General features: G+C 46.2%; 1 protein-coding gene across 1 annotated transcript in view; it reads right to left on the bottom strand.

Annotated features, from left to right (window-relative positions):
• The window catches only part of PIK3R2 (phosphoinositide-3-kinase regulatory subunit 2), a 486396-nt gene that overhangs the window by 116824 nt on the left and 342014 nt on the right, over positions 1-27558 (bottom strand). The window contains exon 8 of the mRNA XM_069649253.1: positions 6987-7092. Coding sequence (XP_069505354.1) covers positions 6987-7092 — 106 coding nt within the window. The remainder of the gene's footprint in view (positions 1-6986; positions 7093-27558) is intronic.

Raw genomic sequence — 27558 nt, 5'->3', positions numbered from 1 at the left:
AATCCCAAAGGCATGGATCATCTTGGGGATTCTCCTTTCAAAAAGTAAGACCCCAAATTGATTTTGAGTGCCAGACTCGCAAGATACCTGGTATACTCTCCTTCCAGGTTCTTTACTCGTTCAATGCAGTTCAAAACATCCTAAAGGCATGGATCTTCCTTTGGATTATTTTTACAATATGCAGTTCTCTTTACACACTTGAAGACACCTGGTATAATCTCTTGCCAGGTCCTTTATACGCATTTAATGTAGTCCACTCTTACACACTTGACTTTGCCTGGTCCACTCTCCCGCCAGGGCTTTCACACAACTTGATATGAGTGCAAATCCCAGATCCGCTCTCCACCTGGTATACTCTCCTGCCAGGACTTTTAAACAACACACTATGCACAAAAAACCAAGAGGTATGTCTCTTCTCTTGGTTTTGTCCACCTTCTTATAATCTTCTCTTGTTATATTTACTTTATTTTCTTTCCCACTTTGTCAAATACCATGACTGAGAAGATTACTGAGGAGGCACGAAGCGGATCTCATTATGCACTTGCCATAGAAGAAAAAAAAAACAACCTCAAGTTCTTAACAGTTACCCGGTGTCCCACCCTCCACCGTGGGCTCACCGGTATCGTGTTTCTTGCTCCACTTCCCGCCCTTTCTTTGGGGTCCATTTTTGGCTTCTGAGGTGCTCGGCCAGCTTTCCCAAGGCAGCGATACGGTGCTGCTGCAGCACTTCGGCACTCTACGCTTGTGCAAAACCTGTTTGTCGGCTTCTCGTCCCGTCTGCAGGGTCGGATTGGCCCCTCGGCCTTTCGGCCCTTGGCCGGGCCGAAATCGTCCCTGGGGAGTTGGGGGCTGGTTTCTGGCCATGCCTAGGTCGGTTTTGAAGAAGAAAAAAAATAGAAACAATTTTTTTTTTCTCCAAAAAGCTTTTCATCCTTCCTGGGTCGATAAAGGAGTACCAACACAGGTTGGATGATATTGTATGCATATTTGTTCTAGAAAAAAGAGCTTAAGCGTAAATGCTATACAAGAACATTATCATTTGGCATTGGATGTCTGCTTGGATTCACAGTAATTTAGTGTATTTAGGAACAATGCTATTTCATGCCACTTCCTGTTCTTCCCAGGATGTCACTTCGGGGTGGAATCAAATGACATCGCTTCCGGTGATGTCATCAGAGGTCAAGGGTCGCGAGGGGTGGGCCACTTTATTTTGGGTGACTGGGCCCATTTCTTGTCCCAGTCCGACCCTGCCTGTCTGTGTCGCTCTCGTGTTTCGTCAGATTTGCATCCTTTTGGAAGCGCTGTCCAGCAGCAGCACAGTGTTTTGGCGCTTCGGCTATCCACACTGGTACGAAGCCCCTGCATCAGCTTCTCATTACCACAACTCCCCGGCCCAGGCACCATCTTCTCCCAGCTTGTGCCTTCTTCCTTGGACTGCACATCATGCACCGACCTTCCAGTCGGCGTCTGGAGGAAACGCATTTCCAAACCTTCTCTCTGGCAGACTGGAGCCACCAGCTCCCATCGGCTTCTCGCTTGCTTCCTTCAGCGGTCAGCATTTTAAATGTTGCGGCAATGCATACCTTTCCAATGACAAGAGTGCAGCAGTGGCTTTCCTGCTCTAGTGATCCTCAAAACTCCATTCCTCTTCCTAGTACTTTCAAAGGCTTCATGTACACAGGTTTGAAAGTCAGTTCTTGTCGTTCTACCGATTACTGGCTTTTGAAAGATGCCATCAGCAAGTCATGGGGTTGAAGGAGACTGTTACAATAGGCCATTAAGGCATGAGGGATGGATGGGACATCCCTAAAACGAAAAGGGGGATACCACGTGTCACCCGATTGGGGGCTGTCTCCCTCTAGGTTCACATTCCCCCATGTGATCTTCCCTCATACAGCAAACCCCACGGTCAGGATCAGGTAAAGGCCGCTTTCCCCTGGCCACATGAGGAGAGGTCACCCCTGGCACAGTAGTGATGACATTATCAGATTCATCACACCTACCAAATAAAAGAAATCTTGTTGGGACACTGGGATTCTTACTTACCTGGCTAGGAATGTATGTCTTCGGTTTATTCAAGTAACTGCCTTATGATTCGGTATATTGTGTATTAATGGTTAACCACTTTTACCTTCTAGCTCTACTTATAAACAAGTCTGCTTTTAATTTGCTTCATTGATAACTATTATTGTAAAGTGTAGTGCCATCCAATGTTCCCTCTAAGCTGTGCGCATGTGCGCTTGCCCGGCTTCCTTCTGGGTGCCGCTCAGAAGATTTTTAGCAGCGCACACAGACAATTCTCACCTACACAAAAAGATTTAATAAGGCACAAGCCACAGCAATTACCTAACAGTTTCTTTTTCTTAAAATAAAGAACTCGTTTTCATATTCTGCTAATTTGAATTACTCTACTATGGCACCTACAATCCCCAACAGCAAAATACCACACAAGAGGTTAAAAACTAATATGAAAACTGGCTCCACGAATAGAAGAATCTAACCAAGATAAGCCTGCACACATTAACCGAAGATTTTCCCTCCCACCTATGACTCCTAAACCTGACTCTACCAAACCCTTATAATTCTAACTTCTGCCCCAGAGTACATTAAGATACTACTGGACAACCTTGACTCTTCCTCTCTTGGCTCTGCGAATGGTTAGCAGACGCATACCTATCCCCACTTGTTTTATGTTTGTTGTAACATGAATAACGTTCACGTGCCAGAATGTCTGGTAGTCATTGTGCCTTATGAAAAGCGTCACCCCCACTACATAATTGAACTACCAGCTCAAATATCGGATACTGGCTGTAAGTAAGCAGGCTACTTGGATGTGTAACCAAATCTCATACTTCCTCTTCTTTGTACATCTGTCACGCAACTGCTTTGAAGTGGCCCCCTTGTAAGTTAACTCATTATAAAACTCAAATATTATTTTGCCCTATAAAGATTTTGAAAAGACAAATGTGTTGCTCACTGTCTCCTACTTCCGCATTACTACCATTACCCGATAAGTAGAGAGCGACATTGCAATATCATTTACTTACCCTACAAGGGATAATGGGTATGGACTATGCCTGGGATTACTCGACCATATTATCAGTGCACCGGATATTCAGACAGAAGAATACTTTTAAAAAAATCTGCATCATTTCCAGGTGTTCAGAGTTCTTTGGGCATAGACCGTAACACATTATGTGCTAACTTGCTTCTATACAAAAATAGTTTCAACTGAGCCCTTGTGTGATCCTACACAATGATATAAGGGTGGGTTGGGGTATGTTGCAAATAATCTTGTATGCGCTGCAAAAGAATTGTGTACATGCAGAGTCATGATATTGTTAAAAATCACATCATATGTTGTCATTTAAATATGCCTTGCTTGCAAAGTATGGTGGGTCTGTCAATATCCCAGTGAGTGTTTACTGCTACAATCCTTTACTTTTTACAGTTCTCTATAATAATAATTTTGCATTTATATAGCACTACGAACTCTCAGGCATCGGAGCCCTGCTTATTGTTACCCACGGTGTGTGGTGCTTATTTATTGACCTCAGAAGGATTAAAGGCTGAGATTGGCACTGCCAGGATTCAAACCTGCATCAGCAGGCTCTGCACAGATGGCAAAGTGAGCGCTCTACTCACTGTGCTATCGGACCGACTGGTCTATCATCTAGTATTGGAGGCAAGCACAGGGGCCGGGGAAGGGTATGAGTGGATGCATCACTCCTTGCGGGGGATGAACAAAGCAGCAAATTCCAATGACCAAGTCAGACATTTCAGCAATACACTGAATGAAATGTGTTGCATGTTTGCTAAAGGATAGGGAATTCTAGTACCAATCCAGACAACAGCGCCTTCTTTTTCTTTCTATGCTCAACTGCTGTGGGCTTTTCAATATAGCCATGCGGTCTGTTTTTGCAGTTTCTAGCATATCCCTGCATCTTATCTAACTGATAAAAAAGAATTACAGATGAGGGATCCATAGTTACAGAAGAAGGCACTAAATCGGTTGTATCTCTGATGAATTGATGCGATTACCTTACAAAAGCATATATGTGTGATTTTCTTCAACATGGCTCCAGAATAAACCTCAGAAAGGCTCTTGTTTAATTTTATCTAGGCTTATGGTGCGGAAGGGTGGGAAAAACTATACACTTTACTATGTGCCTTGTCATTTCACTCCCTATGTCAGGGTAACAAGCAGGACTCTAATCAGCTTTTGCTCCCTACTTGGAGTCAAATGATTTTTATGGGAGTAAAAAAGTTATTAGTTTTGCAAATAGGGATACTTTATGCTTATTAAAAAGATGTTCTTTCCCCATAAAATTCCTCTTGAGATTGGGCATTAATATTATTAGAGTTCCTTCCTTCCTTCCTATGCCACTGCTCTACTGTTCACTCATTCGAAAAAATATCAGTGGAGCTTTGTGGGTTGAAGCAATGATATGTTCATTGTTTCTCTTTTTTGTTAGGCACATTTTGCTTTTTTAGGGAGTAAAAACGCATGGTGCATATGTCTTACCTCTAACGATGGTGTTATCACTATCTACGAGAGCGTAATGTGAATATGTAAGCAGAGGCACAGGAATTTTGGATCATCATTTTCTAAGGTGAAGTTATTCTGATACAATTATCATCCTTACACAAATTATTAGAAGCACATTCTCCTGGTGCTTTTAACTGCCATTAATCCATTGGCAAATGTATTCCGAGTTTCTTGACAGCCACATCAGTTATGACAAGAGATATTTGTGTTTTGTAATACAAATGAGTGATTTTCCAGTGGCATAAAACATACACATTTTTCTACGCACAGAAGTATGTTTGTAAGGTACTGTGGCAGATATTGAAGGCTTGGACTGGTTGATGAGTTTTCTGTATAATCACATATGATATATTTTATTTTAGTTTATGTGTTTGGAAAAAGTGTTGTAAGATTTTTTTAAGAATTGCAGTAGCTGGGAAGAGGAATTCCTTTCGAAACTCTGTTCTGCGACGGTAGCTCATAAAGTGTCTTTCCTCATTAGTCAGTTTTGCACATGGAAAATAATGTGCGCACAACAGCAAACCGGTTCCGCACATAGAGAAAAATAATTAGAGGGAACATTGGTGCCATCCCCTTTTGCACTGTGTTTTTATACGTGTATACAAGTGTGATTGTAGTATATAGTATAATTACGTTTTACCTCCACGTGTTTTGTTGTCTAATAAACAGTATATTTCTATACTTGTGTTACTATTTTTAAGTGTTGCTAAATGTACCTACCTATTAATTCCCTGATCTCCTAAGTCTGCTTCGTGCTTAACCTATGGTACCCAGAGAGTGTAGTCAGAATGCGCTTCAGAATGATGGTCGATCTAGAATTCAATGTCCGACGCATATGTTTACAGCTCAGTCTTTCCTGTTGCAAACTACTAACCTCTCAACGTTGTTCGCAAAAAAGACAGAAAGTGGCGACCCTGTGTAAGAGCAGCAGGATATTGTATTATTCTAAGGTTCTTGAAGACTTGACAAAGATAGGAGGCATGTTTTTGGAGAAACTTCTGAAGGTGGCATTTCATTAAAATAAAGGTACCCTTGAATCCTTTGGTAGCACCTAGGGTGGGTACTAGATAAAGTGGGTAAATCAACAATGACACTAATTTTAAGCACATCCCAGAGAAGCGAAAGTAAAACGGAAATGCCACGAGGGAAGTAAGAAGGGGAAAGCGGAATTAAATATTTCAAAGATGTATCCTGGGACTTCAGGTAAAAATCACACGGAGCAGGAACAGGAACGCCAGGATACACTTAAGTATGAAAGGAAACTTCTTTATGACATGTTACAGGATACAGTTAGGAAGTTAGGTAGGAGAGTACAGGTTGATATTATATGAAATATTTTATTACAGCGTGCCTACAGATAAGGTTATGCCACATGTTCAAGCTCATATCCTGTAGTCCAGTACAACAGACTTCACTGGAATCTGTGGCTCCCCAGATTCTGCATTCAATGCAGCTTCAATTTTACACAGATGCAGAGAGTCAGGATTCTATACATATCCCTTCTTTACACAATGGTAAAAAATTACAATAGTAGATCTCCGGATGCTACACAGAAGGAGCATGTCAAAATCTGGGTAAGGTAACCTCTGTATAAATTCTGAAGCTGCTCTACCAGGGATTATCCAGACCAATCAGAGGAAGGAGGGCAGAGAGTGGAGGGTAGACCAGGAACACATACAAATAAGTGAGTTGAATATGTACATAGAGCTAAAATATAAACCCCGGATTGTGGCAGGGGGTGCCAAGTATCAAACTCTACTGTATGGTTTCCTCCATTATGTTATATATGCAATCAATGTTCACAATTATTTATAAAATAATTTCTGATTAGGTTTAATCCATATGTTGGCTTACTCTTCTGGGTCTACAGAGCTGTTTTGGTGGCGAAGAAACACATTTTAAAATTCTGGAAGCGTGACCTTAGGCCCTCTGCTGATGACTGGTTGCATGACCTGTCGATTCTTTTGGGTAGAGAGAGGGTAACTAATCAGGACAAAAAAAAAAGTAGACAAGTACTCTGACATTTGGGACGTTGTCAAAGAGTTTGGTTTTTTTATTCCCCTTTTCCTTTTTCTCCCTTTTCTCTTTTTTTATTTTACTGCTCACTTTGTAAATTGGACATGGTTTACAGTTGATATGTTATTGATATTTTATTGTTTACTTGTTCAGTATTTTTGATTGTATTATATTGAACATTTTATAAACAGATTTATTTAGATAAAAACATCCTATTTGGAAAGGAATAATGTATGGTCCTATGGGGTGAAAGGCAAAGATGACAACATTGATAATTAATTCATTTGGTAAAAAAAAAAAGCTCACAACTGGAAACAAGATGGCCAAGTGACAAGCTATAACAAATATATATGTAATGTCAAATCATCCAAAGATGAAAACTTGTGACCCCACACACGCCCACAAGACAACCGCATGTTACCTGGAAATGTCACCCCAATACCACTCCGCTTCTTGCAATGTTGTTCCATTTCCATTTGGGGCACTACTTGTTGAAGCTTTTGGTTTTGTTGGCTTAGGAGGCAATGCTGCCGGAAAAGGAAACATGTTCTCGTTAATAGCAGTCTTGTCAGACATTACTTCTGAATACACACTTGGATATTTTTCAATCGAAATGCCATAGGACACCTGGGTCATGAAAGACTCCTCACACTTAAGTCTACAAAAAGTCAAATGGGAGGAAAAGAATGTTTGTATAGATCAATCATCAGGACAGATTTCATCGGTTTTACAAGATAAAAAAACATGCAATATACACAAACACAATATACAAACAGTTTCTAACAACGCACCATAATAAAATACAAAATATAATATACAGCTGTGAGGAGTCAGAAATGAAATTCAGACACAAGTTAGACATGGTTCTGGCTAAAGACTTATTAATAAATGAAAGGAGCTGAAAAATGCCTCTCTGTCCCTGTACTAGAGGCGTTTCCCTACCTAATCTCAAAACTAAGGATGCCAGAATGTCCAAAACAAAACCGTCCATGTCCAAAGTACTAGTCAGACCCTCAAATTCTAAGGAAATAAATCCTAAGGTGAAAAGGATAATGTCTTGGGCATTAAGAGTTTCAAAAGTTTTAAAATGGAAAAGGAATAAATGACTCACAAAACGTCTTTCAAGGATATTGCTCCTTAATCCAGAGGGTGTCTCTTCCCCTGGATTCGTCTACACAGTTTCTCAAAAATAAAATGTGTCTTTCTCCTTGATCAGTATCAAAGTCATTCACTATTGTCTTTGGCCTTTGGGTTGTCAAGATACCTGGTATATTCTCCTGCCAGGGTTTCTTTATGTTCCCATATAGTCACACACTTGTAATCGCCTATTGTACTCTCCTGCCAGGACTTCTTGTATTCACAGGCTTGTAATGTCTGGTATAATTCTCCTACCAGGGTTTTTTGTAATGGTCTGTCTCTGCAGTTCTACTTTAGATAATTGACCACATTAGCCCTTTTGGACAATTATTTTTGTTCACAGTATCTTGCCTGGTTAGTGTGTTGCTCACACTTCCAACACACTTGCGTTTGCATGTTTCTGCAAGCCCACATTTGATAATTTATCATATCAGCCCTTTTGGTAAATACACCTTGTTCAGCAAATATTTTGCTACTGTTTCTTATACTTGGTACATAGGGGTAAGCTTCAAAGATTTGCTTTGGTAAATGCACATTTACCCTCTCACTTTCAGCATTAACAAACAGCTTCCTTTCGTTATCTGGTTTGGGCTGTTTAATTTTTAACATGCTGTGGGTTTTCCAAAACACCCCAGTGTTCTCTTTGCTACAGCTGGGACTCACTGGCTCGCCATGGCGTTTTCAGTTCTGCTCGCAGTCTGCCATTGACAGCCACTGGATGTTCTCTACCTCGCGCTGCTCGGCTTTCAGCTTCCCTGCTTCCTGTGAATCCAGCTGGGCTTCTCTTCTCCTCGCCGGTCTCCCGTGAGTATCTTGTTGCTTCTTTCCATTGACAAACGCCCAGGAGCTCTGCACTTGCTTCTGGCCTTCTCGCGTCAAATCTTCGAGCAGCCTTCCATGGTTGGTATCTGAGTCGGTTGGCTTCAACTTTCTTCTCTTAGCTTTTCAGTAAGAGCTGTAGCCTGCTCGCACCAGCAGTCTCCTACTCCTTCTGCCGATTCTTTTTTAAATATCCCGGGCACCGGTGCATGCTTGCAACCACTAGGGCTTCTTCTACTCTATTTCTCCATTCCTGTTCCTCGTCACAGTGATTCTGGGTATAGTAGTTCCCTTTAACCTATATGGAAACGTTGGACGAATGGGTTGAACATGTTTCGAGGACAAGTTCGTGTTTGAGAGTTGAACTGAAGGTTGGATGGAGAGAAATCCAGCACTCTCCTTTGAGGGGGCAGGGAAAGAGTCACAATAGGCCATTACGGTATTTTGTATGGGAGAATCATCCTGTAAGGGCAAAGTGGGGATACCAGGCCTCACCCTTGGATTATCACCAGCCCCTTCCAGGGGCCATCTGCTCCCACTTGATCCACCCTCGCATAGCCGCCACCAAGGTCAGGATCAGGTAGCAGAGGTCGTCCCATGGCCACATGGGAGGAGGCCACCCCCGAGAAAACAGTGACGAGTCCATAGAATTCATCACACAGCCTACAAATAATTAAAGTGTCATTGTGGATCAATGAAAACCTTATCAACTGTCTCCACCATCCTAGTAAAATCTGCAACAGAGTGGGGGGCAGTGCAGGGGGGCTGCACTGCCCCCCAGAGATAAGTGTGCATGGAGACCTTCTCTAGGAGCCCCTAATGCCACATAGCACCTGGGATCAATCGGCACCCAACACAGATCATTGTCGCCATGCCCCATAGATAAAGCCTGCTGCTGATTTGGTAATATATCTGTAAAAATTGCACAGTAGAAAAAACACTGCTGCATTTAGTACAACAGAAGGGTGAAATATTTGTAAGCATTGTGCTATTTATTACAGAAGCATGAAAATTGGGCCACATTTTGTCCATGAGTCCATCCCAGATTTTCCCTCTAACAGTAATGGCAGAGATTTAAAATGGCGGCCTCAAAAGATTGCTGTGACTACCATATAAAATGATTTTCCGTGATTTTATGTTATAAATGTGTGCAAAACAATCAATAGGACATAATGACAAAGTTACGCACCATAGTGACTCCCTTACTCCTAGTCCATAGTCCCCTTTCCTCCATACTTGTGGGACATTCCGTCCTTCGGGACAGGACTAGAGCACTTTTAAAGCAACAAAAAAGTAACTTTGTTGTCCGTTTATTTTTACGCAGGGCCACCGGGCATCGCCCTTCAGCCCTTTCCTATCACCAGGTCCAGGACCATTTAGCAACAATAGAGGATACTTGGAGGGGACGACGGGCGGGCGTATGGAGGAAAGGGGACAAAGGACTAGGAGTAAGGTAGTCACTACAGTGAGTAACTTTGTCATACTCCTACGTCCCGTCTCCTTTCCTCCATAGTTATGGTCAGTGCTTGGGAATCTCCCACAGGAAATATGGGTGGGTGGATGGAAATTCCCTTATTGGAACACATTCTTAAGAACTGCCTGGCCAATTGGGCATCAGCCCAGAAGCTCAGGTCAAGACAATGTCTGCAAAAGGCCGATGGGGAAGCCTGCGTAGCAGCCTTTGCTATGGACTCCCAAGGGACGTATTTTTGGAAGGCAACAGCAGCCACTTTGCCACAGACCAGATGTACATGAATGCCCTTTGGGGGCTGAAGGCCTTGAATATTGTAGGCCTCCGAAATACATGAAGCTATCCAACGAGAGATGGGCGCTTTCGAGGCTGGTTTCCATTTTGGTTCACCAAACGTAACCAAGAGATGTGAAGAACTTCTACGTTTGGTTGTTCTGTTGAGGTAAAACTTCAGAGAACGTCTAGATTGTGTAAAGCCCTCTCAGCATCCGAGATATTGACTTGTTTAAGTGGAATTCATAAACCACTTTGGGCAGGAAAGAAGGATGAGTGCGAAGCGCAACCTTATCCTTGCGGAAAGTTAGGAACGGATGTTCGACAGAGCTTGAAGCTCACTTATTCGTCTTGCAGAGGTTACCACAATCAAAAATAGCCATCTTCCAAGACAGGTACAGGTACTTGAGCTCGGTAGTGGCCATAGGTTCAAAAGTCTTATGACAAAGTGGTGAGGCCCACATTCAGATTTCATTTGTGATGAGGGGCCCTAACCGGCAGAAAAAGATGAAGACCTGCAAAATTGTCTTTTGATGACTGGGTTCGCCAGTGAAAGAGAGCAACTGTCTGTAGATAGATAAACTGCAATGGTGGATAAATAAGTCCTGCATGATAAGACATGGATGCCAGATGCTGCAAGGTCAGATACAAAAAGACAAGACAGTCAACAGAAGCCTGTCTGGGATCAAGCTCTCTGGCTAGACACCAATGACAAAATCGGAGCCACTTGCTCCTGTATTGCGCTCTCGTAGAGGGCTTACGTGCCGCTTAAATTATATGCATGCTATCCTCAGAGGTTTAACAGCGCTAATGATCAGACTCATGTATCAGGCTGCCAAGCTGAAGGATTGTGGGAAGGGGTACCACAACTGGTGATTGCTCTGGTGAGGAAGGTTGGGAATCTGTGGCAACCTGATCGGGGAGCACACAGACAGGTGCTGCAGTTCCGAAAAACAGAACCTGGCTCGCCACCAGGAAGCTATGAAGAGGAGAGTGCAGTTGGAGGCACTCCTGAGTTTCCAGAGCGACCGGTGAATCAGCGGCAAAGGAGGAAAATCGGAAGCCTTCATGTTGTCCCACAGGATCTCTAGGACGTCCCCCAAGGAAGACACTTTGAGCCCGTCCCTGCAAGCATAAAGAGGAAGTTTCCAGTTCGATGATGTCGCAAAGAGGTCCAATGCTGGAGAACCCCATTGCTGGAAGATCTTGGTGAGAACATCACTGTTAATCACCCACTCGTAACTCACCGCAGATTGGTGACTGAGGGAGTCTGAAGCCACATTGATGTGACCTGGAATGTGCACAGCTTGAAGATAGACATTGTGTTGGATAGCCCAATTCCAAATTTGGATAGCAAGGACCACCAGAGTAGGAGACTTGGTGCCCCCCTGCTTGTTGATTTAGATTATTGCTACGGAATTGTCAGTGCAAATTCGAACCACACTGTTGGTGATAGAGGGTTGAAAAGCCTTGAGCGCCAGAAAAAGTGCCAGGAGCTCTAGGTAATTGATATGGAACCGCCTGTCCTGAGGCGTCCACAAATCCTACACCTCGAGGTGGCGCAGTGGTGCTCTCCACCCCAGAAGGGAGGAGTCAGTAGTAACCGTTGCTTGTGGGCAAGGCTCCTGGAAGGAGGTCCCCACTGAAAGGTTGCTAGCAGATGACCACCATTGACGATCTGCCGGCATGCAGGATGGGACTGGAATCATCTTGGAGCCCGGATCCGTAGCCTGGGACCAGCAGCTCCAAAGAGGAAGCTGAGTGTGCCTTATTTTCAGTCGTGCAAGAGGTAGAGCTAACACGCATGAGGCCCAGGAGTCTCTGCAACCACCAGGACGACATGTGGGAGGACTGCAGGAAGAGCTGGCACGTGGCTGAAAGGTCCACAATCCTGTCCTCAGTCAGGAACACTCTGGTGCTGATGGTATCCCAACGTAAACCCAGAAAGATTAGGTCTTGAGAGACTGTCATTGAAGATTTCCACCAGTTCAACAGTCCAAGATGGAACAGGAGCTGAAGGAGTGACTGGATATTGGCTGTAGCGGCCTGTGGGCAAGGACTGCACACAAGCCAATCAGCCAAGTATGGATATACATGAACTCCCTGCAATCTGAGGAATGCTGCGATGACCGCCATCATCTTCGTAAAGACAAGCTGTGCCGAGCTGAGACCAAACAGAGGCACACAACATTGGAAGTGTTCCATTCCCACGGAGAGCCGTAGATATTTTCGATGCAGGCTCCAGGTCGGAATATGAATGTAGGCATCCTGAAGGTCTACCATGCTGAGCCAATCGCCTGCCCTCCCTGAGAGAGGACTTTATCTGGCAGGGTGTAATCATCTTGAATTTCTCTTGGGGTAGAAAGAGATTGAACTTGGAGAGGTCGAGGATAGTGCGCCGGCCAGCCTTGTTTGGTTTGGGTACTGTAAACAGACAGGAGTAATAGCCCTCCCATTGCTCTGGCAAGGGAACAGGTTCCACTGCTTTGAGGTCTAGAAGGTTATGTACCCCGGCTCTGAGGGAGGACGACCAAGTCTGCTGGAGAGGATGGTGAGAGGGTGGAGTAGGGGGAGGGGCAATCGGAAGCCTGCCCAGGCAATGGACAAAACCCATCGGTCTTCTATGATGGTCTGCCACGTCTCCAGATGACCCAAAATACGTCCTCCCATTGGGGTCTCGTGCACCAATGAAAAACATCATTTAGATGGTTTATCAGCGGGGAGATGACCCGTTGCTGAAGAGGAGGCTGTTGACCGAGAGAAAAAACGGCCACCAGCGGGAGCCTCTGCCCAGCGTGCACTCCGGTCCTGAAAACTTCAAACTAAACCAGAGAAGGACCTCGTTTGAGACCCCGACCTTTGAGTATAAGGTGCCTTTGCTGGGGTTTTGTCAAGGACTGAAAATGACTAGGCAGTTTCTGCACTAGGCGTGCTTGCCTTGGTTTTTGTGAGTTCCTCATCAGTGGAGGAGTGGAACAGTTCCTTACCCTCGAAGGGAAGATGAAGCACCTTGTCCTGAACTTCTTTCGAAAACTTTGTAGCATGCAGCCACGTTTGGCGGGTGTTAGGGAGAATTCTCAGAAATGTGCCAATTCTCTTCTTCCTTAGAGACGCCCAGCTCTTTTGCTGGACTTTAGGACTTTTAATTTTTATCCTGGAGAGAGTGAGACCACTGTCATGTATTTTTCTTTGATTTGAACACTGGGTTTCTTTTGGTTTTGGAGTCTGACAAACTCCAGAGGCATCTTTATACATTGTGACACACATCACCTTCAGTGCAGTGGCACAGGGAAGTCTTTCAGATTTCTCAAAGGTTTAAATACATTCTCTTGGTTAAACTATTGTTTCCAAGGGCAGTAGAGTGAAATTTACTCTTCTTACCTTTTGTAACTTTGTAGATCCAACGCACACTATATTCCATAGTGTGCTGGAGGGGTTACTTAGTATCCCCTTTTTCTACTTTCTCATGTAACAGTTTTATGTTACCCTTCCTACTATTCATGGCTGGTGGCAGTGGTTTACTTTTTCCTACCATTGTGCTTTCCAACCGCAGGCTAAATCCTCCGCTGCAGCATAGCACCCATGGGTGACCATTTTGTCAAAATGGCCCCGGTCTTTTTTCGCCACTTTCTGTTTGTGATGTCTTTCTTGGGTTTTACTCTGTGCGTCAAGGCCGATTTCAGCCCTTTATTTGTTTGCTTTTGGCAGGATTCAGCCCTGTAGCCCGCCCCGTGCTCCAGTGTGTCTGGAAAGGCAGGATGTGAGGGAGGTCCCCGAAACTCCCATATCCTTTGTCTCTAGGAATGCACTGATTGGCTGGCCGTCCTTTCTGGACAGCCACCCTGCTGTGTGATTGACAGTCTAGGCTGTGCATGAATGGGAGAAACCTGCTTAAAAAGGTAAGGGTTTTGGAACTAGAGGCAGAGTCGACCACTGGGAGGAACACCAGACGAAGATACCTTGAACAAAGCTTGCTGCAGTCTCCTGGACCTTTGAAGTGACCGGTGAAGCCATGCTGCTGTGCTGAAACTCCTTTTTCTGATCGACAAGAGAAGCTCCGTAAGGGACTTCTTCCCTTGGGTTAGTGGGACCAATTATCCCAGAGACAAACTCCACTAGACCATCTTCCCCGATTGGCTGTACTACTTCGTTGCTGCAAGAACCAAGTGCCACGTGTTGAGAAATCCGTAGTAGAGTGCAATGTCTGAAATCTGTCCTGAAGCTCCAGGAGTTTCCCCAAGGACCCTCCAGTAGCAGGAAGACCAGAGCGTGAGTCCCCTTACCAGAGTGCAGGACCAGAGGAGTGAAGGAAGCCCAACCGGTATCCAAGATCTGCAGTGGTGGTGTTTACCAAGCGCGGAAACCGCAAAGTGCCGTTGATCCGAAAAGAGCCGTAGCTGCCGATGACCTCCAAATTGCAGCCACAGGAGCCCTCCAGATGTCCTCCCTCTTGTCCCCACGACTGTTGCCCAGAAAACCCAGGGACTGCACCGCTGCAACAGGACAGAATCCAGCTGGACCACTTCTTCAAACCAGAGGTACTGTTTAGACCTGGGGTCTCTTTTCACAGGCTTTACAGCTTGTGACACTACAAGTGATTTCTGCAAAACTAACTTTGTACAAGTCTTATTATCTAAGAAATGCCTCCACGCCATAGAGTGTGCTCCAATTGACTTTGGCTGTCCTGGCTCCATGCAGACTCTGTTCTGTCCATCACAGGTGGTAAATTGTTTTAGACTGTTATTGCTGGGAAAGGCTTGTCTAGACTTCATTGGAAGATTTAAGCATACTCACATTCCCCAAGAACCTGTTTAATCTTATTCCTTCCTTTAACCTTTCCTTTCTGCAACTTCAGAATCTGAAAAGTAGAACTAATGATATATAAATGCCATTACTGTCCTTGTGAATGAAGTCACCTCTAGGTCTAGTAATTGTGTAAGCATATCAAACGAGTATCCACTAACTTGTGCCGATTATGAAAAGTATTTTTTCTTTTTTTAAATATATTTTTATTGTTTTGATGTACATGCATATCAAACTAACTCACCTCCCCCCCCAACATTCCCCCATCCAACCCCCCCCCCACCCTCGCACCGGACGATTTCTGTCCTCTGAACCTTTCGGATAGCTCTCATGCTGTAAATCGGACCAAGATTCTTATTTTATGCGGGCACCATTGCCCCATGTAGTCTGATTGGAGGTATTCTAGTACCGCTCCCCATTCCTTCCTGAAGGACCCACTTGTGCCCCGTAGGTTATGTGTTAGTCTTTCCATTGTCACTAGAGACCACACCTTCTGTAGCCAGCCAATGAAAAGTAATTTAAAGTATATTTGATGATTACATATTTTGTCTTTTTTAAAGAACGCTTATAAAAAAAACTGATGTTAAATAAATAACTATTTATAACTGAAACCTTGAGTTTAAGTGTTACTTGGATATTTGTATTTGTGAATGCCATTGCAACAGCTCACATTCACCCCTCTTGAGATAGGTTTGGCTGCTCAGTCACACTACCAACTTGTTTAGTACAGGCCTATACCAAAAGGTGGGTTACCTAACACCAAGCAGATAAGTGTTGTGTAGTCTCTTACCCAACAGTGTGCGGCAGCGGAGTCCAAGCACACTATTACATCGGAGGGCGGAACAGGATCTTGGTATCCACAAAACGTGGAAAAGGCTGCTCGGCCTCAAAGACAGGCCCCCTCAGTACCAGCCGTTGTGCACGTTCGTGTGAGAGAGGTAGACAAAAAGGCAGCCGTGGACTGCAGGGGTTGGACTACCATTTTGTTTACGCCGGAGGTGAACTGCGTCACAGGTGCCAGTGAGGCAGTGGTCACCACAGGCGAATCAGGGGACTCAAGTTCCATTTGCAGACCTAGAGTGTTTCTGCTACCCCTTAGAGACTGCTGATAAATTAGCCCTCAGTGAGGGAACCTCAGCGGACCCGGTACTTGAAGACTTAAGGTGTTTAACCGGCTTCTTTGCCCCTCAGTGGTTCGACCACAGGCCTGAGTGGGGGGAAGGCTTAGAGTCCACCCATGAAGCCAGAGCCCTCGAAGGGGGCCCCCTCAATCTTGCTGGTCTTAGATATAGTCCCAAGATGGGGAACCTCAGGGGTAACCCTGATACGTTTAGTCGTAACAGGAACCTCAAGCCGAGACTCGGTACTCATGGTTCCAGATGTGGAAACCTAGGGACTGACCCCGGTGACAACGGCCCCAGAAGTACTAAGCCTAACATTAGCCACCTGTTAGGAGAATTCTCAGAAATGTGCCAATTCCCTCCACCCTAGAGAACACCAGCAACTTTGCTGGATTTTGAGGACTTTTACATGGAGACGCTTCCCCCCCCCTCCCACTCGCTCATGTATTTTAATGTGATTATGAACTATGTTTCTTTTGGTTGTGGAGTCTGACAAACTCCATAGGCATCATCTTTTACATTGTGTCACACAGCACCTTCAGTGCAGTGACACAGGGAAGTCTTTCAGATTTCCCAAGATTTAAATACGTTCTCTGGGATAAAACTACTGTTTCCCAGCGCAGTGAACTGAAATTGACTTTACTTACATTTGTGACTTTCTAGACCCAGCACACACCATCTGACAATAGGGTGCTGGAGGAGTTACTTAGTATCCCCTTTGTCTAGCTTCTCATTTAACATTTGAATGTTACCCTATTCTCACTGAATTGCTGGTGGCAGTGGTTTACTTGAAACTACTGTGGTGTGAATTTACCGTGGGCTGCGTTCGCAGCTGCAGTAAAGCACCAAGGGTTCCATTTTGTCAAAATGGACCCGGTCTTTTTTTGCCATTTCTTTGTGGAAAGGTTCTTCTTGATATTTACTCTGCGCGCCAAACCATGTTTGGACCCTTTCTTCGCTATGCCTATAGCTTCAGGGTGTCTAGGGTGGGCAGGAAGTGAGAGAAATGCCCGAAACTCCCTCTGCTTAGTCTCCTTGGAGACCCAAATGCAGTCTGTAGTGATTGTCCGGCAAGGACAGCCACCCTGCTGGGTGACTGACCGCTAGGCTGGAATTAATGGGAGAGAACTGAATAAAAGGCAAGGCTTTTGGCTTGGAAGGCAGAGTCAACCACTGGACGAAGGAACCGAAGAACAACTTTAAAACGAGCTGGAAGAGGACGGCTGCTGCAGCTCCTGGACCGTTTGTTTGCCCGGAGAAGCCCTGCTGCAGGTCCGAATTGCCAAGTTCATCTCGACAGTCAAGCCCCTTAAAGGACAACTTCTCCCGTTGAGTTGGTAGGACTAATCAACTCGTAAGCCACTTGGATACCATTCTCAGAGCTGGTTAGGTTTAACCAGGGGGAAGGACACCTGCTTGACTACAGCTACTCGAACCGAAGATCTTCCATTTGCCAGCTTTTTGACCAGTCCCTGTGCAGTGCATGAGTCCCCCAAAGTCCTCCCTCTTGTCCCCCATGACTGAGGCTCTGGAACAGTGAGATCTGCAGGAACCAACGTCTTCAACTGCATCTTTTCTTCATACTAAGGTACTGTGCCAACCCGATTGAGAGAACTTGCCTCTCGCGTTGACATTTCATGAAACTTTCTCAACTGGCAGGCATAATCAGCTTGTGACCCAACATATGATTCTTTTTCGTACAAACTACTTCTGAGAACTTTGGCAAAGACTTTACCGTTTACTACCAGAACTGCTCTTTCCTATCCAAGACACTAGTCCATCGACTTTGGCCTAGACCTATTGAATTGAATGAACTCTTCTAGTGAACTGAAACTATTTGCACTGCCTAAGAAAGTATGTGATCCATTTTATTAACGTGTGCCTTTTTACTCCTATTTAAAGTGACTGAAATGCCATTTTGCTCCTACTTCAGGGGAGCCTAATTTACTCAGAAACGTATTGGTTTGGGACTGAAGTGTATTTGTGCATAACATTCAGTTGCCTCCTTCTAGTGAATGTTTTCTAAATGATTGTGTAATAAATAAGTGTTTTACCAAGAAACCTTGAGTTAAGTGTCTACTTGAACCACTGTGATTGTAAGACCTCTGTGTCACTGCTCACATTCCCTCTTGTGATAACCCTGGCTGCTCAGCTCGCTACCAAAAACTGTGTAGTACAACCTTATACCAAAGGTTGGTTTCGTTTACACCTGTAGCCCTAATTGTGTGTGCTGGTCCCAGAGGGTACTGCATGCAATTCTGCCTAACAATGTCGAATCATGTCTCTAGAGGTCCAGCACAAGTCCAAAGTTTCGGCAGGAATCGGACTTCGGAGAACTATGCACTGCACACTGGCTTTTACTTTTTACTGTATCAAATAAGCAGTGTTCCAACAGGGAGCCGCCTAATGCAATTCCCAACAACAGTTCCCCCGCCCCTCTGCCCCCCCATGTCCACCGTAACTTTGATTGCCTCTATCCTTTGTCTGAGTCAAATGGAAAGCTTTCCACGTTGTCCTTGTGTACCTTCATCCTGTGGTCTCTAGCTCTGGGGGCTTGGATTGTCCGAGTCTGAAGCTTCAGCATTGTTCATCAGGTAAGTGATGTTTGGCCCCCAGATGTCGGGAGGGCGCGCATGTAAAGGCAGCGTTCGAATAAATTCGGTGTCCATATCTTGGCAATATGTTATATCCTTTTCCCAGTCAACTATCTTGGGGAGTGGGCCCCGACCCCATGACATAGCAATTCTTCTTCGTGCCAGCACCATGAGGAGTGCTGCCAGCTTGCGTGACGCTGGCTGTAGATATTTAGTGAGGCCGAGAAGCGGACCTAGCGGTAAGGGGGTCATCTGCTCACCTATAATGTCGGATGTTATTTGTATAACGGAAGTCCAGAAGCGCTGGATACCAGGACAGCCCCATGTCAGATGAAGAAAATCGGCGTTGGCAAATGCGCATCTCTCGCACTGGGCTGACGCTTCTGGGTGGTGCCTGTGTTTCCTGACTGGAGTGTAGTATGTTTGGTGCACAAAGTTAAAGTGTATTAGCTTGTATCGAGAATTTAACGCTACCTTTTGGGTCTGTCGAAGAATGTAGGCCCAGTCTTCCTCATTAATCGGTTCTTGTAAAGCCGATTCCCACTTTCGTTGCACTTTAGGTTGAAGTTTCCGCGTGTCTCTTACCAACGTTTTGTACAGAGTTGACACCAGTCTACCTTGACCTTGTGCTAAAATTGTGTTATGTAACAGATCCCACGTGGGGGGTTGCTTAGGGAATGTGGGAAATAGCCCCTGAAGGGTGTGGCGGAGTCTGAAATAGAGAAAGACATCTAAGGATGTGTTCCCTCCTCTGTCTTTAGCCATCTGGGGGGTCAGAAAGGTGCCCTCTGGGAAGAGGTCTCCCAGCGATTTTATCCCTATTTTATCTATCCATAACAGGAATACTCTTTCATTCAAGAGAGCGATGCCGGGGATGAATTTTATCGGTAGTAGGGGGGAAAATCGTATAGCCACTCCATATTCGCCAGCGATCTTTCCATATTGCATATGTGGATAGGACTGTATTCAGCGTTCTATGCGGCACGGGAATGTGGCTTATTATGACTGCAGCTAACAAGTCGGGGGAAGCCAGGGCTCTTTCCACCTGCACATGTGGTCTGATGTAGTGGGTTGAGTACCAGTGGCTTAGGAATTGGGCCTGAGCCGCCCAGTAGTATTTTTCTATATCGGGGAGAGCCAGGCCTCCATTTGATATTGGTAGAGTAAGTGTGTTGTACGCTACCCGTGCTGGTTTCCCCGCCCATAATAACTCTAGGATCGCATTCTTGATTTTTGATAGATAGGATTTGGGGAGAAGTAGCGGGATATTTGTAAAGAGATATAGACGTTTGGGGAGAATAACCATTTTTGTTAGTGAGGTCCTGCCCCACAGCGTTAGTGGTAGAGATTTCCATCTCTGAATACGTTCTTGTAATAACTGCAGTGTAGTTACATAATGGTCTCTAAATATCTCGTGATGGCTTCGTGACATCTTGATCCCCAGACAGCGCACCTTCGAGTTTTCCCATTTGAACCCGTGGTCATCTGCAAACTCTGAAGTGCAAGGGGTCAGGGGGAACACTATCGATTTGGAATGATTGGTTTTGAGGCCTGACATTAACCCGAATTTTATTACCTTTCGCATAACGGGGTTGAGATTGGTTTGGGGGTCACTGACGAACAACATGACGTCATCAGCGTATAGGGAGACAATTAGCCTGTGAGGACCCAGCTTTAACCCTCGACCTAACTGCTCGGCTCTCAGCCTTGAGGCCAGGGGTTCCATCACCAGGGCAAAGATAAGGGCCGAGAGTGGGCAACCCTGTCTCGTTCCGCGTTCTAATGTGATCCCTGTGGATTTGGTGTTCCCTAATGTGATGTATGAGCGTGGTTCGTTATATAACAGAGCTACTAGTTTCAGGAAGAAGTTACCCAGACCCATCTGCCTTAGTGTCGCGAACATGAAGGGCCACTCTACTGAGTCAAACGCCTTCTCGGCATCTAATAGTACTGCTATTGCCTGGTGCGTCGGGTCCAGGGCCTCAATGACGCCAAATAGTCTCCTGATGCCGTATGTTGTACTACGCCCCGGGATGAACCCGGCCTGGTCACCCGGCACCAGTGCCGGCATCAAGGGGAGCAATCTGGTCGCCAGAATTTTAGCTAGGATTTTGTTGTCTAAGTTGATCAATGCGATCGGCCTGTACGAAGCGCAGTTCTCTGTAGGTTTTCCGGCTTTGTGCAACATCATTACGTTAGCCTCGCGCATCGTGGGAGGGAGTGTCCCTCGTTCCACCGCCTCTTCATAGACTTGCAGAACAAGGGGGGCCACCATTTCCACGTGTGCTTTGTAGAACTCGCCATTGAGTCCATCAGGTCCGGGGGCTTTGGTGTTAGGCAAGGATTTGATTGCTATCTGAATTTCTTCAAGTGATCTGGGCACGTTCAAGGGTTCGCGCAGGTCCTGGCTCACCCAATACAGTTCCGTGTCATTGAGGTACTCTCGTATCGCTTCGGGATCTGATGCTCCTTTTGAACTGTACAGGTTTTGATAGAATTCTCGGAAAGCATTGGAGATCTCCTCCTCCGAGTAAACCTTCTGGCCTTGCGCATCCGCGATACATTCAATGCGGGGTGGGACTTTGTCTATCGTTAGTAGCCGGGTCAGCAGTGCACCTGGTTTTTGCCCCTCTCTGTACTGTCTGATCTGTTGCCTGCGACCCAGGAACTTCAATTCGGAGTCCGCTGTCTCCCTGAACCCCAAGAGTTCTTTTTTGAGCTTGGCTTGGGCGCGTGGATCTGGAGTATTGGAGTGGTTCTGTTCTAGTTCCTTCAAACAACGCTCTTTGTTGGATAATTCCCCTCGGATCGATTTCAATAAGCTATTTTCTTTAGTCAGGCAAATTCCTCGTACGTAGCACTTGAGTGTTTCCCAGATGGTGCATGCGGAGTCGACTGATTCTTGGTTGATGTCCAGGAAGGAGACTATTTCTTGTCGCAGTTCTGCTGCAAATACGGCGTCTGTGAGTGAACCGGGTTTGAATCTCCAATTGAGGCCGGGCACTGTTACGCCCGCCAAGGTGACCTCCAGTACAACCATCGAATGGTCGGAGTAAGACCTTGGCAGGATATTGCACGCACCCCATCTGAAAGGGCTATGGGAGGATGCCAGGATATAATCGATTCTGGAACTGGTGTTGTGTACGGCTGATCGGAAGGTGTAGTCCCTGCTGTCTCGGTTGTGTCTTCTCCACATGTCAGATAGATGGAAGGTCTGACAAATCTCTCGAACCTGAGTACTGGCCTTGGATGGGTTTCCCGATGTGTTATGGGATTTGTCGAGCCTGGGATCAAGTGTGGTATTGAGGTCCGCACCCCACACCACAGTCACGTTGGTCGCGTCTAGATCGGACATTATCCAGTTGAAATTATCAGGTCCATCTGTGTTCGGTGCGTATGAGTTCACCACCACCACCTCTTTCCCTGCGATTATCCCCTTCACCATTAGGGCCCTCCCCTCAGTGTCTTTCTTTCACTCAATAAAGCTGAAATTAGTTCTCTTGTCGATCAGGATCGCAACACCTCTGGCAAATGAGGAGTAGGATGAGAAGTACCGATGGCATCCCCATGATCTGGCCCAATGTTGTTCCGACAAGGGCAGCAGGTGAGTCCCCTGGAGTATCGCTATGTTGATTTTGTGTCTCCGAAGATATTGAAGGATTCTCCTCATTTTCGTAGGCTGGTTGCCGCCACGTATGTTCCAGGTGGCGATTTTCAGCGTTGCCGTTGCCATCTAGAGGGGTCAATGTAATCATGTCAAGCCGGGGCTCGCTGAATTGACTGGAGTCGCCTTCCATAGAGGAACAGGGAGGACGTGACAATTGTTAGATGCATAGTTCTTCGTGGATCGGGGGTATGCGGGTTGTGGCAGTTTTGCTAAACTAACTTCCCTCCCCTGCACGGGCAACCCCCAACAGGCCTGTGATAAACAATCCCATGTTAACAGTACAACTCGCATTGCTGTGCTCGGGGCGCAGGTGGCCCTCCAAGAGGAGGCTGGCTCCCTTCTTCGGATGCAATATTGAACTGTGGTGGTTGTTTCTAGTCAGCCATGAAGTCTCGTGCCGCCGCTTTGGGTGTCCGATGGGCAAATTTTACAGCGGATTTCTTCTTGGTCTGTCGCCTCTTTGTGGTCTTCCGTTGGAGGTAGCGGGTCTACAGCCTGAGCGATCCAGGTAGTCGCTCGTCTCTTCTGGGGTGTTAAAGAACTGGGTCTTGCCCTCGTGTTGGATACGTAGTTTGGCCGGGAAGAGCATGGAATATTGTATCTGGTTCTCTTGCAACCTGCGCTTTACTGCCGTGAACGATCTTCTTTGCACTTGGACCGCTTTCGAGAAGGCCGGGAAAAACTGGATCTTGTCGCCGTCGTACTGGAGATCCCCTTTTTCCCTAGCCGCCCGTAGGATGGCATCTCGGTCCTTGTAGTTGAGCAATCTCGCTATGATTGGGCGGGGATTTGCCCCCGGGATCGGTCTGGTGTTGGGGACTCGAAGAGCTCTCTCCACGACAAACAGTTTGGACAGGATTCCTGTACCAAAGAGGTCCATACATAACTTCTCAACGTAGTCTTCCATTTTCCCGATGAGTTGTTGTTCCCTGGCTCGCACGATCCTGATGTTGTTGCGTCAAGAGCGGCCTTCCAAGTCTTCGTTTTTTGCGTTCACTGCTTTCATTTGCACTTCTAGGGAGGCCACTCTGGATGTTAGGGCCGCTGCACCATCGTCGAGGTCAGACACTCTTTGCTCGACCGTGTCCAGTCTATCGGCGTGTTTGTCCAGCCGGTGCTGGAGTAAGTCGACCTTGGAGGAGAGTGCGTCGAGTTTGCTTCCAAGACCCCCGATCCCGGCCTTAAGTTCAAGGAGGATTTCCCTGATGTCGAACCCGTGGGCCTCCTCTTCGTCCTGGGCTGCGACCTGGATGGGAGACTGCGCTCTGCTGTTCGAGGTGGTTGCTTTGGTCGTGCAGCTACCCTCGAAGTTCAGCTTTTTTGAGATCTGTCCGTTTTCCTCGAAGTCGCCATTGGTGTTCCCGTTGCGGGGGCCAGGGGTAGCGGGAGGCAGGCCAGGGGTCCCGGGGCGCCCGGCTTGTCGTTTTTCCAGCGGTGTGACTTTCTGTAGGTCTTGCCGTTCGGCCGGTTTGGCCCGTCTGGCCACTGGCCGTGCTGTTTATTACGCTTCCTCTGGCGGGGATTCACCCGGTGTCTCCTCTGCGAATGAGTGGTGGGGCGCCGGATCCGGGCGTTATCTACAGCTAGTTATCGGCTGGGCAGCTCGCCCGTAGGAGGCCTTGGGTCGCTCCACCCCGAGTAAGTCTTTCGGGTATGTTGTTTACTGTTCATGTGGGCCCAGGCCTTCTGCGCTTTCTCGTAGACTAAATGTCACTCGGGGGAGCCAGGGATCCACCCGGGGTGCGCGAGCAAGGGCGCAAGGGGCGCGCGTACCTGATCCTCGGCTGCGCTCGGAGAGCCCCCCGGCGTTCGTTCGTGTTGGTTCTTCCAGGACTCTGCAGGATTTTCCTTTGTTTTCGGCAGCTCCGATCGGCACCCTCGAGTCCCAGGCCCGCTCCGCCGCCAGCCTCTCTATGCCTGGCCCGTGCCTGCGCCCCGCTCGCACGAGGAGGGGGGGGAGCTCTTCACCGTCGAGGAGTCGGGTCTCAGCGTCCGAGGGTCGACAGATGAAATACCCCGTTCTGCTCAGATTCGCCTCGGCTACAAACTGGAGGCGGCTGTGGACAACTTGCGCACCACAGATGCTTCGATTGGTCAGGATTTTAGGGGAGCTCCGCGGAGCTCACAGGGAGGCCGCCATCTTGGACGGCTCTCTAGCGCCCTCTCCGCTCCCATTCTTTCCAGCCTAGCGGTCAGTCACCCAGCAGGGTGACTGTCCTTGCTGCACAGCCAGCCGGCCAATCACCTAAGAGTGCATTCCTGTCTCCTAGTAGACTACACACAGGGAGTTCCGGGCACCTGCTCCTGCCAGACAGTCTGGAGCCAGAGTCGGGCTTCACTCGTGAATCCTGCCAAAGACAAAACGAACAGAGACCAAACCTTTTTTGGCACGCAGAGTAAATCTCAAGGACCTTTCCAGCAAGAAATGGCAAAAAAAGACAACCGGGGCCATTTTAATAAAATGGGTCCCCATTGGTGGTTTACCAAAACTGCAAGTACAGCCTGCAGTAAAAACACACAGTGGTAGTAAAAAGTAAACCACTGCCACCAGCCATTAATTGTAGAAAGGGTAACATAAAAATGTCACATGAGAAACTAGACACAGGGGATACTAAGTACCTCTCCAGTACCTTATGGTAAAATGGTGTGTGCTGGGTCTAGAAAGTTACAATTTGTAAGTAAAGTCATCTTCACTTCACTGCTCTTGGAAACCGTAGTTTTACCAAGAGAAGGTATTTAAACCTTTGGGAAATCTAAGAGACTTCCCTGTGCCACTGCACTGAAGGTGCTGTGTGTCACAATGCAAAGATGATGCCTATTGGAGTTTGTCAGACTCCAAAGTTTAAAAGAAACACAAAAAATAAATCACAAACAAAATACATGAGAGAGTGGGAAAAAATCTCTCTCTCCAGGTAAGAAATTCAATTCCTAAAGTCCAACAAAAAGAGCTGGGGGTCTCCAAGGTAGGAGGGCATTAGCACATTTCTGATATATCTCCCTAGCAATCCAGCGAAAGTAACTAGTACCAATTATTTTGTATGGCAGAAGCAAAGCAACTGAGGTAGGTTTTAAGGGTTTATGTCTCTGTGTACAGCCTGAGGATGAAATCCTGATAACAAATTGGAAGCACAAGGTTTTCAGAGTATCGCAAAACCAATAAGTGTATCGGATATTACGCCATTGTGAAGACTGTGGCATACATCACAGATGAAGAGGGCTAGGGGAAAGGCAGAGAAATTAAACAGCTTGGAATATATATCCAAAGTAACCATTGTGATGGTTGGACCTTCTGACAAAGGCAAGTGAACAATAAAGTCAGTTTACAACTGTCGCCAAGGTTTAGATGGTAGTTCGGGAGGACATAGTTTGCCAACTGGTAAACAACGAGGAACCTTATGCTGCACACATGTTTAGCAGGAGGAGACATACCGTTGAATGTCTATACACCAAACAGAAGTATGAAGATTATCCCAGGTATTCTGGATACCTTTATATGATATGCTATAGGTTATTTATAATGCGCTTAATACCGAGAGGTTTCTAAGCGCAGACCCGGGGATCGAACCTGTGTTATTCTGCGTCGTCTTGCTTCCAAGGCAGCACGTTGCCCCTGAGCTATCCTCCCAAGACATGTCCAGTGACTGCTGTAAACCTGGCATATGTAGGAACACGCAATGCAAGTTATACCATATCCCTTTGCTGAGGGAGAACGCAACTGGTAGTTGATCAATAGATGGACATGCATGTTCTTCCCGAAACGTATCCAAAAAGTGGGTAATCACATAAACTAACTTCTAATCCTCCAGAATCTTGTCAGCATAGACTGCTTCTAAAGGTCCAGATCTCGTAGCAAACAAGGCATCTGCCACTGTATTAGAATATCCAGGAATATAGGCGACAAAATAATCATATTGTGCAAAAAAGTACACCCAACGAGCTTGCCTAGTATTGTTGAAACACTAATTGCTGAAGGACCTGTAAATGTCGATGATCCGATCGAATTTCCGCAGGGTGTTGTTCGCCAAACAAGAACTGCCTCCATTCTTTACAGGTACACTGGATAACCAAAAGTTCCATTTCGATTACCGAATAATGCTGTTCAGAGAGTTTTCTAGAATAGTAAGCCAGAGTATGGTCCAAACCATCCAGCTGCAACTGCTTCAGGACAGCTCCTATCACATAGTTGGAAGCACCAGCTTTTACAATTAATGGCTTCAGTTGATCCGGCTGACAAAGGATCAGCGCTGTGGTAAAGATGGTCTTCAAGTCCATAAAGGCCCGTGCAGCCTGAGGTTTCCAAAGAAAGGGTGTGGAGGGCTTCATGAGATCGGTAAGGGGTAGAATCACATGGATAGTTGAGGAATAAACTTCCTGTAGAAGTTTGCCAGACTGATGAAAGATTGAAGCTCTTTCAACGAGGTTGGCATGGGCAAATGGAGGATCGCATACACCTTCCTCTGATCCATAGATATTTCATGCCTTCATAAACTAAAACCAGGTATAGCACAGATGTGAAATCACACTCATTTCTCTGGTGTTACCCGACAATTGTCCCTTAATCACCATAGCAGCTCCTGCTCATGTGTGGTATGCAAGAGCAAATCCATGGAGAAGATCAGAATATCATCCAAATAGACAATAGTCTTGTGTCCCAGTAGGTTAAAGAAAAGTTAATACATGAAAAGTAGAAACATTGCAGAGGCATTAGACAATCTGAAGGGCATAATTTGGTACTCAAAATGCCATATAGTGTTCTAAACATGGTCTTCCACTCGTCACCCTACCGAATCCTGATCAGATGGTATGCGCCTTTAAGGTGAACTTTAGTCAAGTTAATGGCCCCCTGGACCGTCGTGAGAATGTCCCATGTCTGTGGCAATAGCTATTTGCCTTTAGTGGTGATCTTGTTCAGTCCCCAATAGTCGAAACAGGGCCTTGGCTCAGCCAGGTCTTTTTTGGACATTAAGAACAGGGATGCTCCTCTGGGTGATTTAACCATCTCTACAGTTGTAGTCAACATACTCCCGGATGGGGATCTTCTCATGTTCAGACAGGGAGTACATACGGCCAGAAGGTACTGTAGAGCCTGGTTACAACTCACTATAGCA

Source organism: Ambystoma mexicanum, chromosome 1p (assembly GCF_040938575.1).
Source record: "Ambystoma mexicanum isolate Mex_15411 chromosome 1p, UKY_AmexF1_1, whole genome shotgun sequence".
NCBI lineage: Eukaryota > Metazoa > Chordata > Amphibia > Caudata > Ambystomatidae > Ambystoma > Ambystoma mexicanum.
Note: the sequence above shows the minus strand (reverse complement) of the source record. Positions and strands in the feature narration are given on the sequence as shown.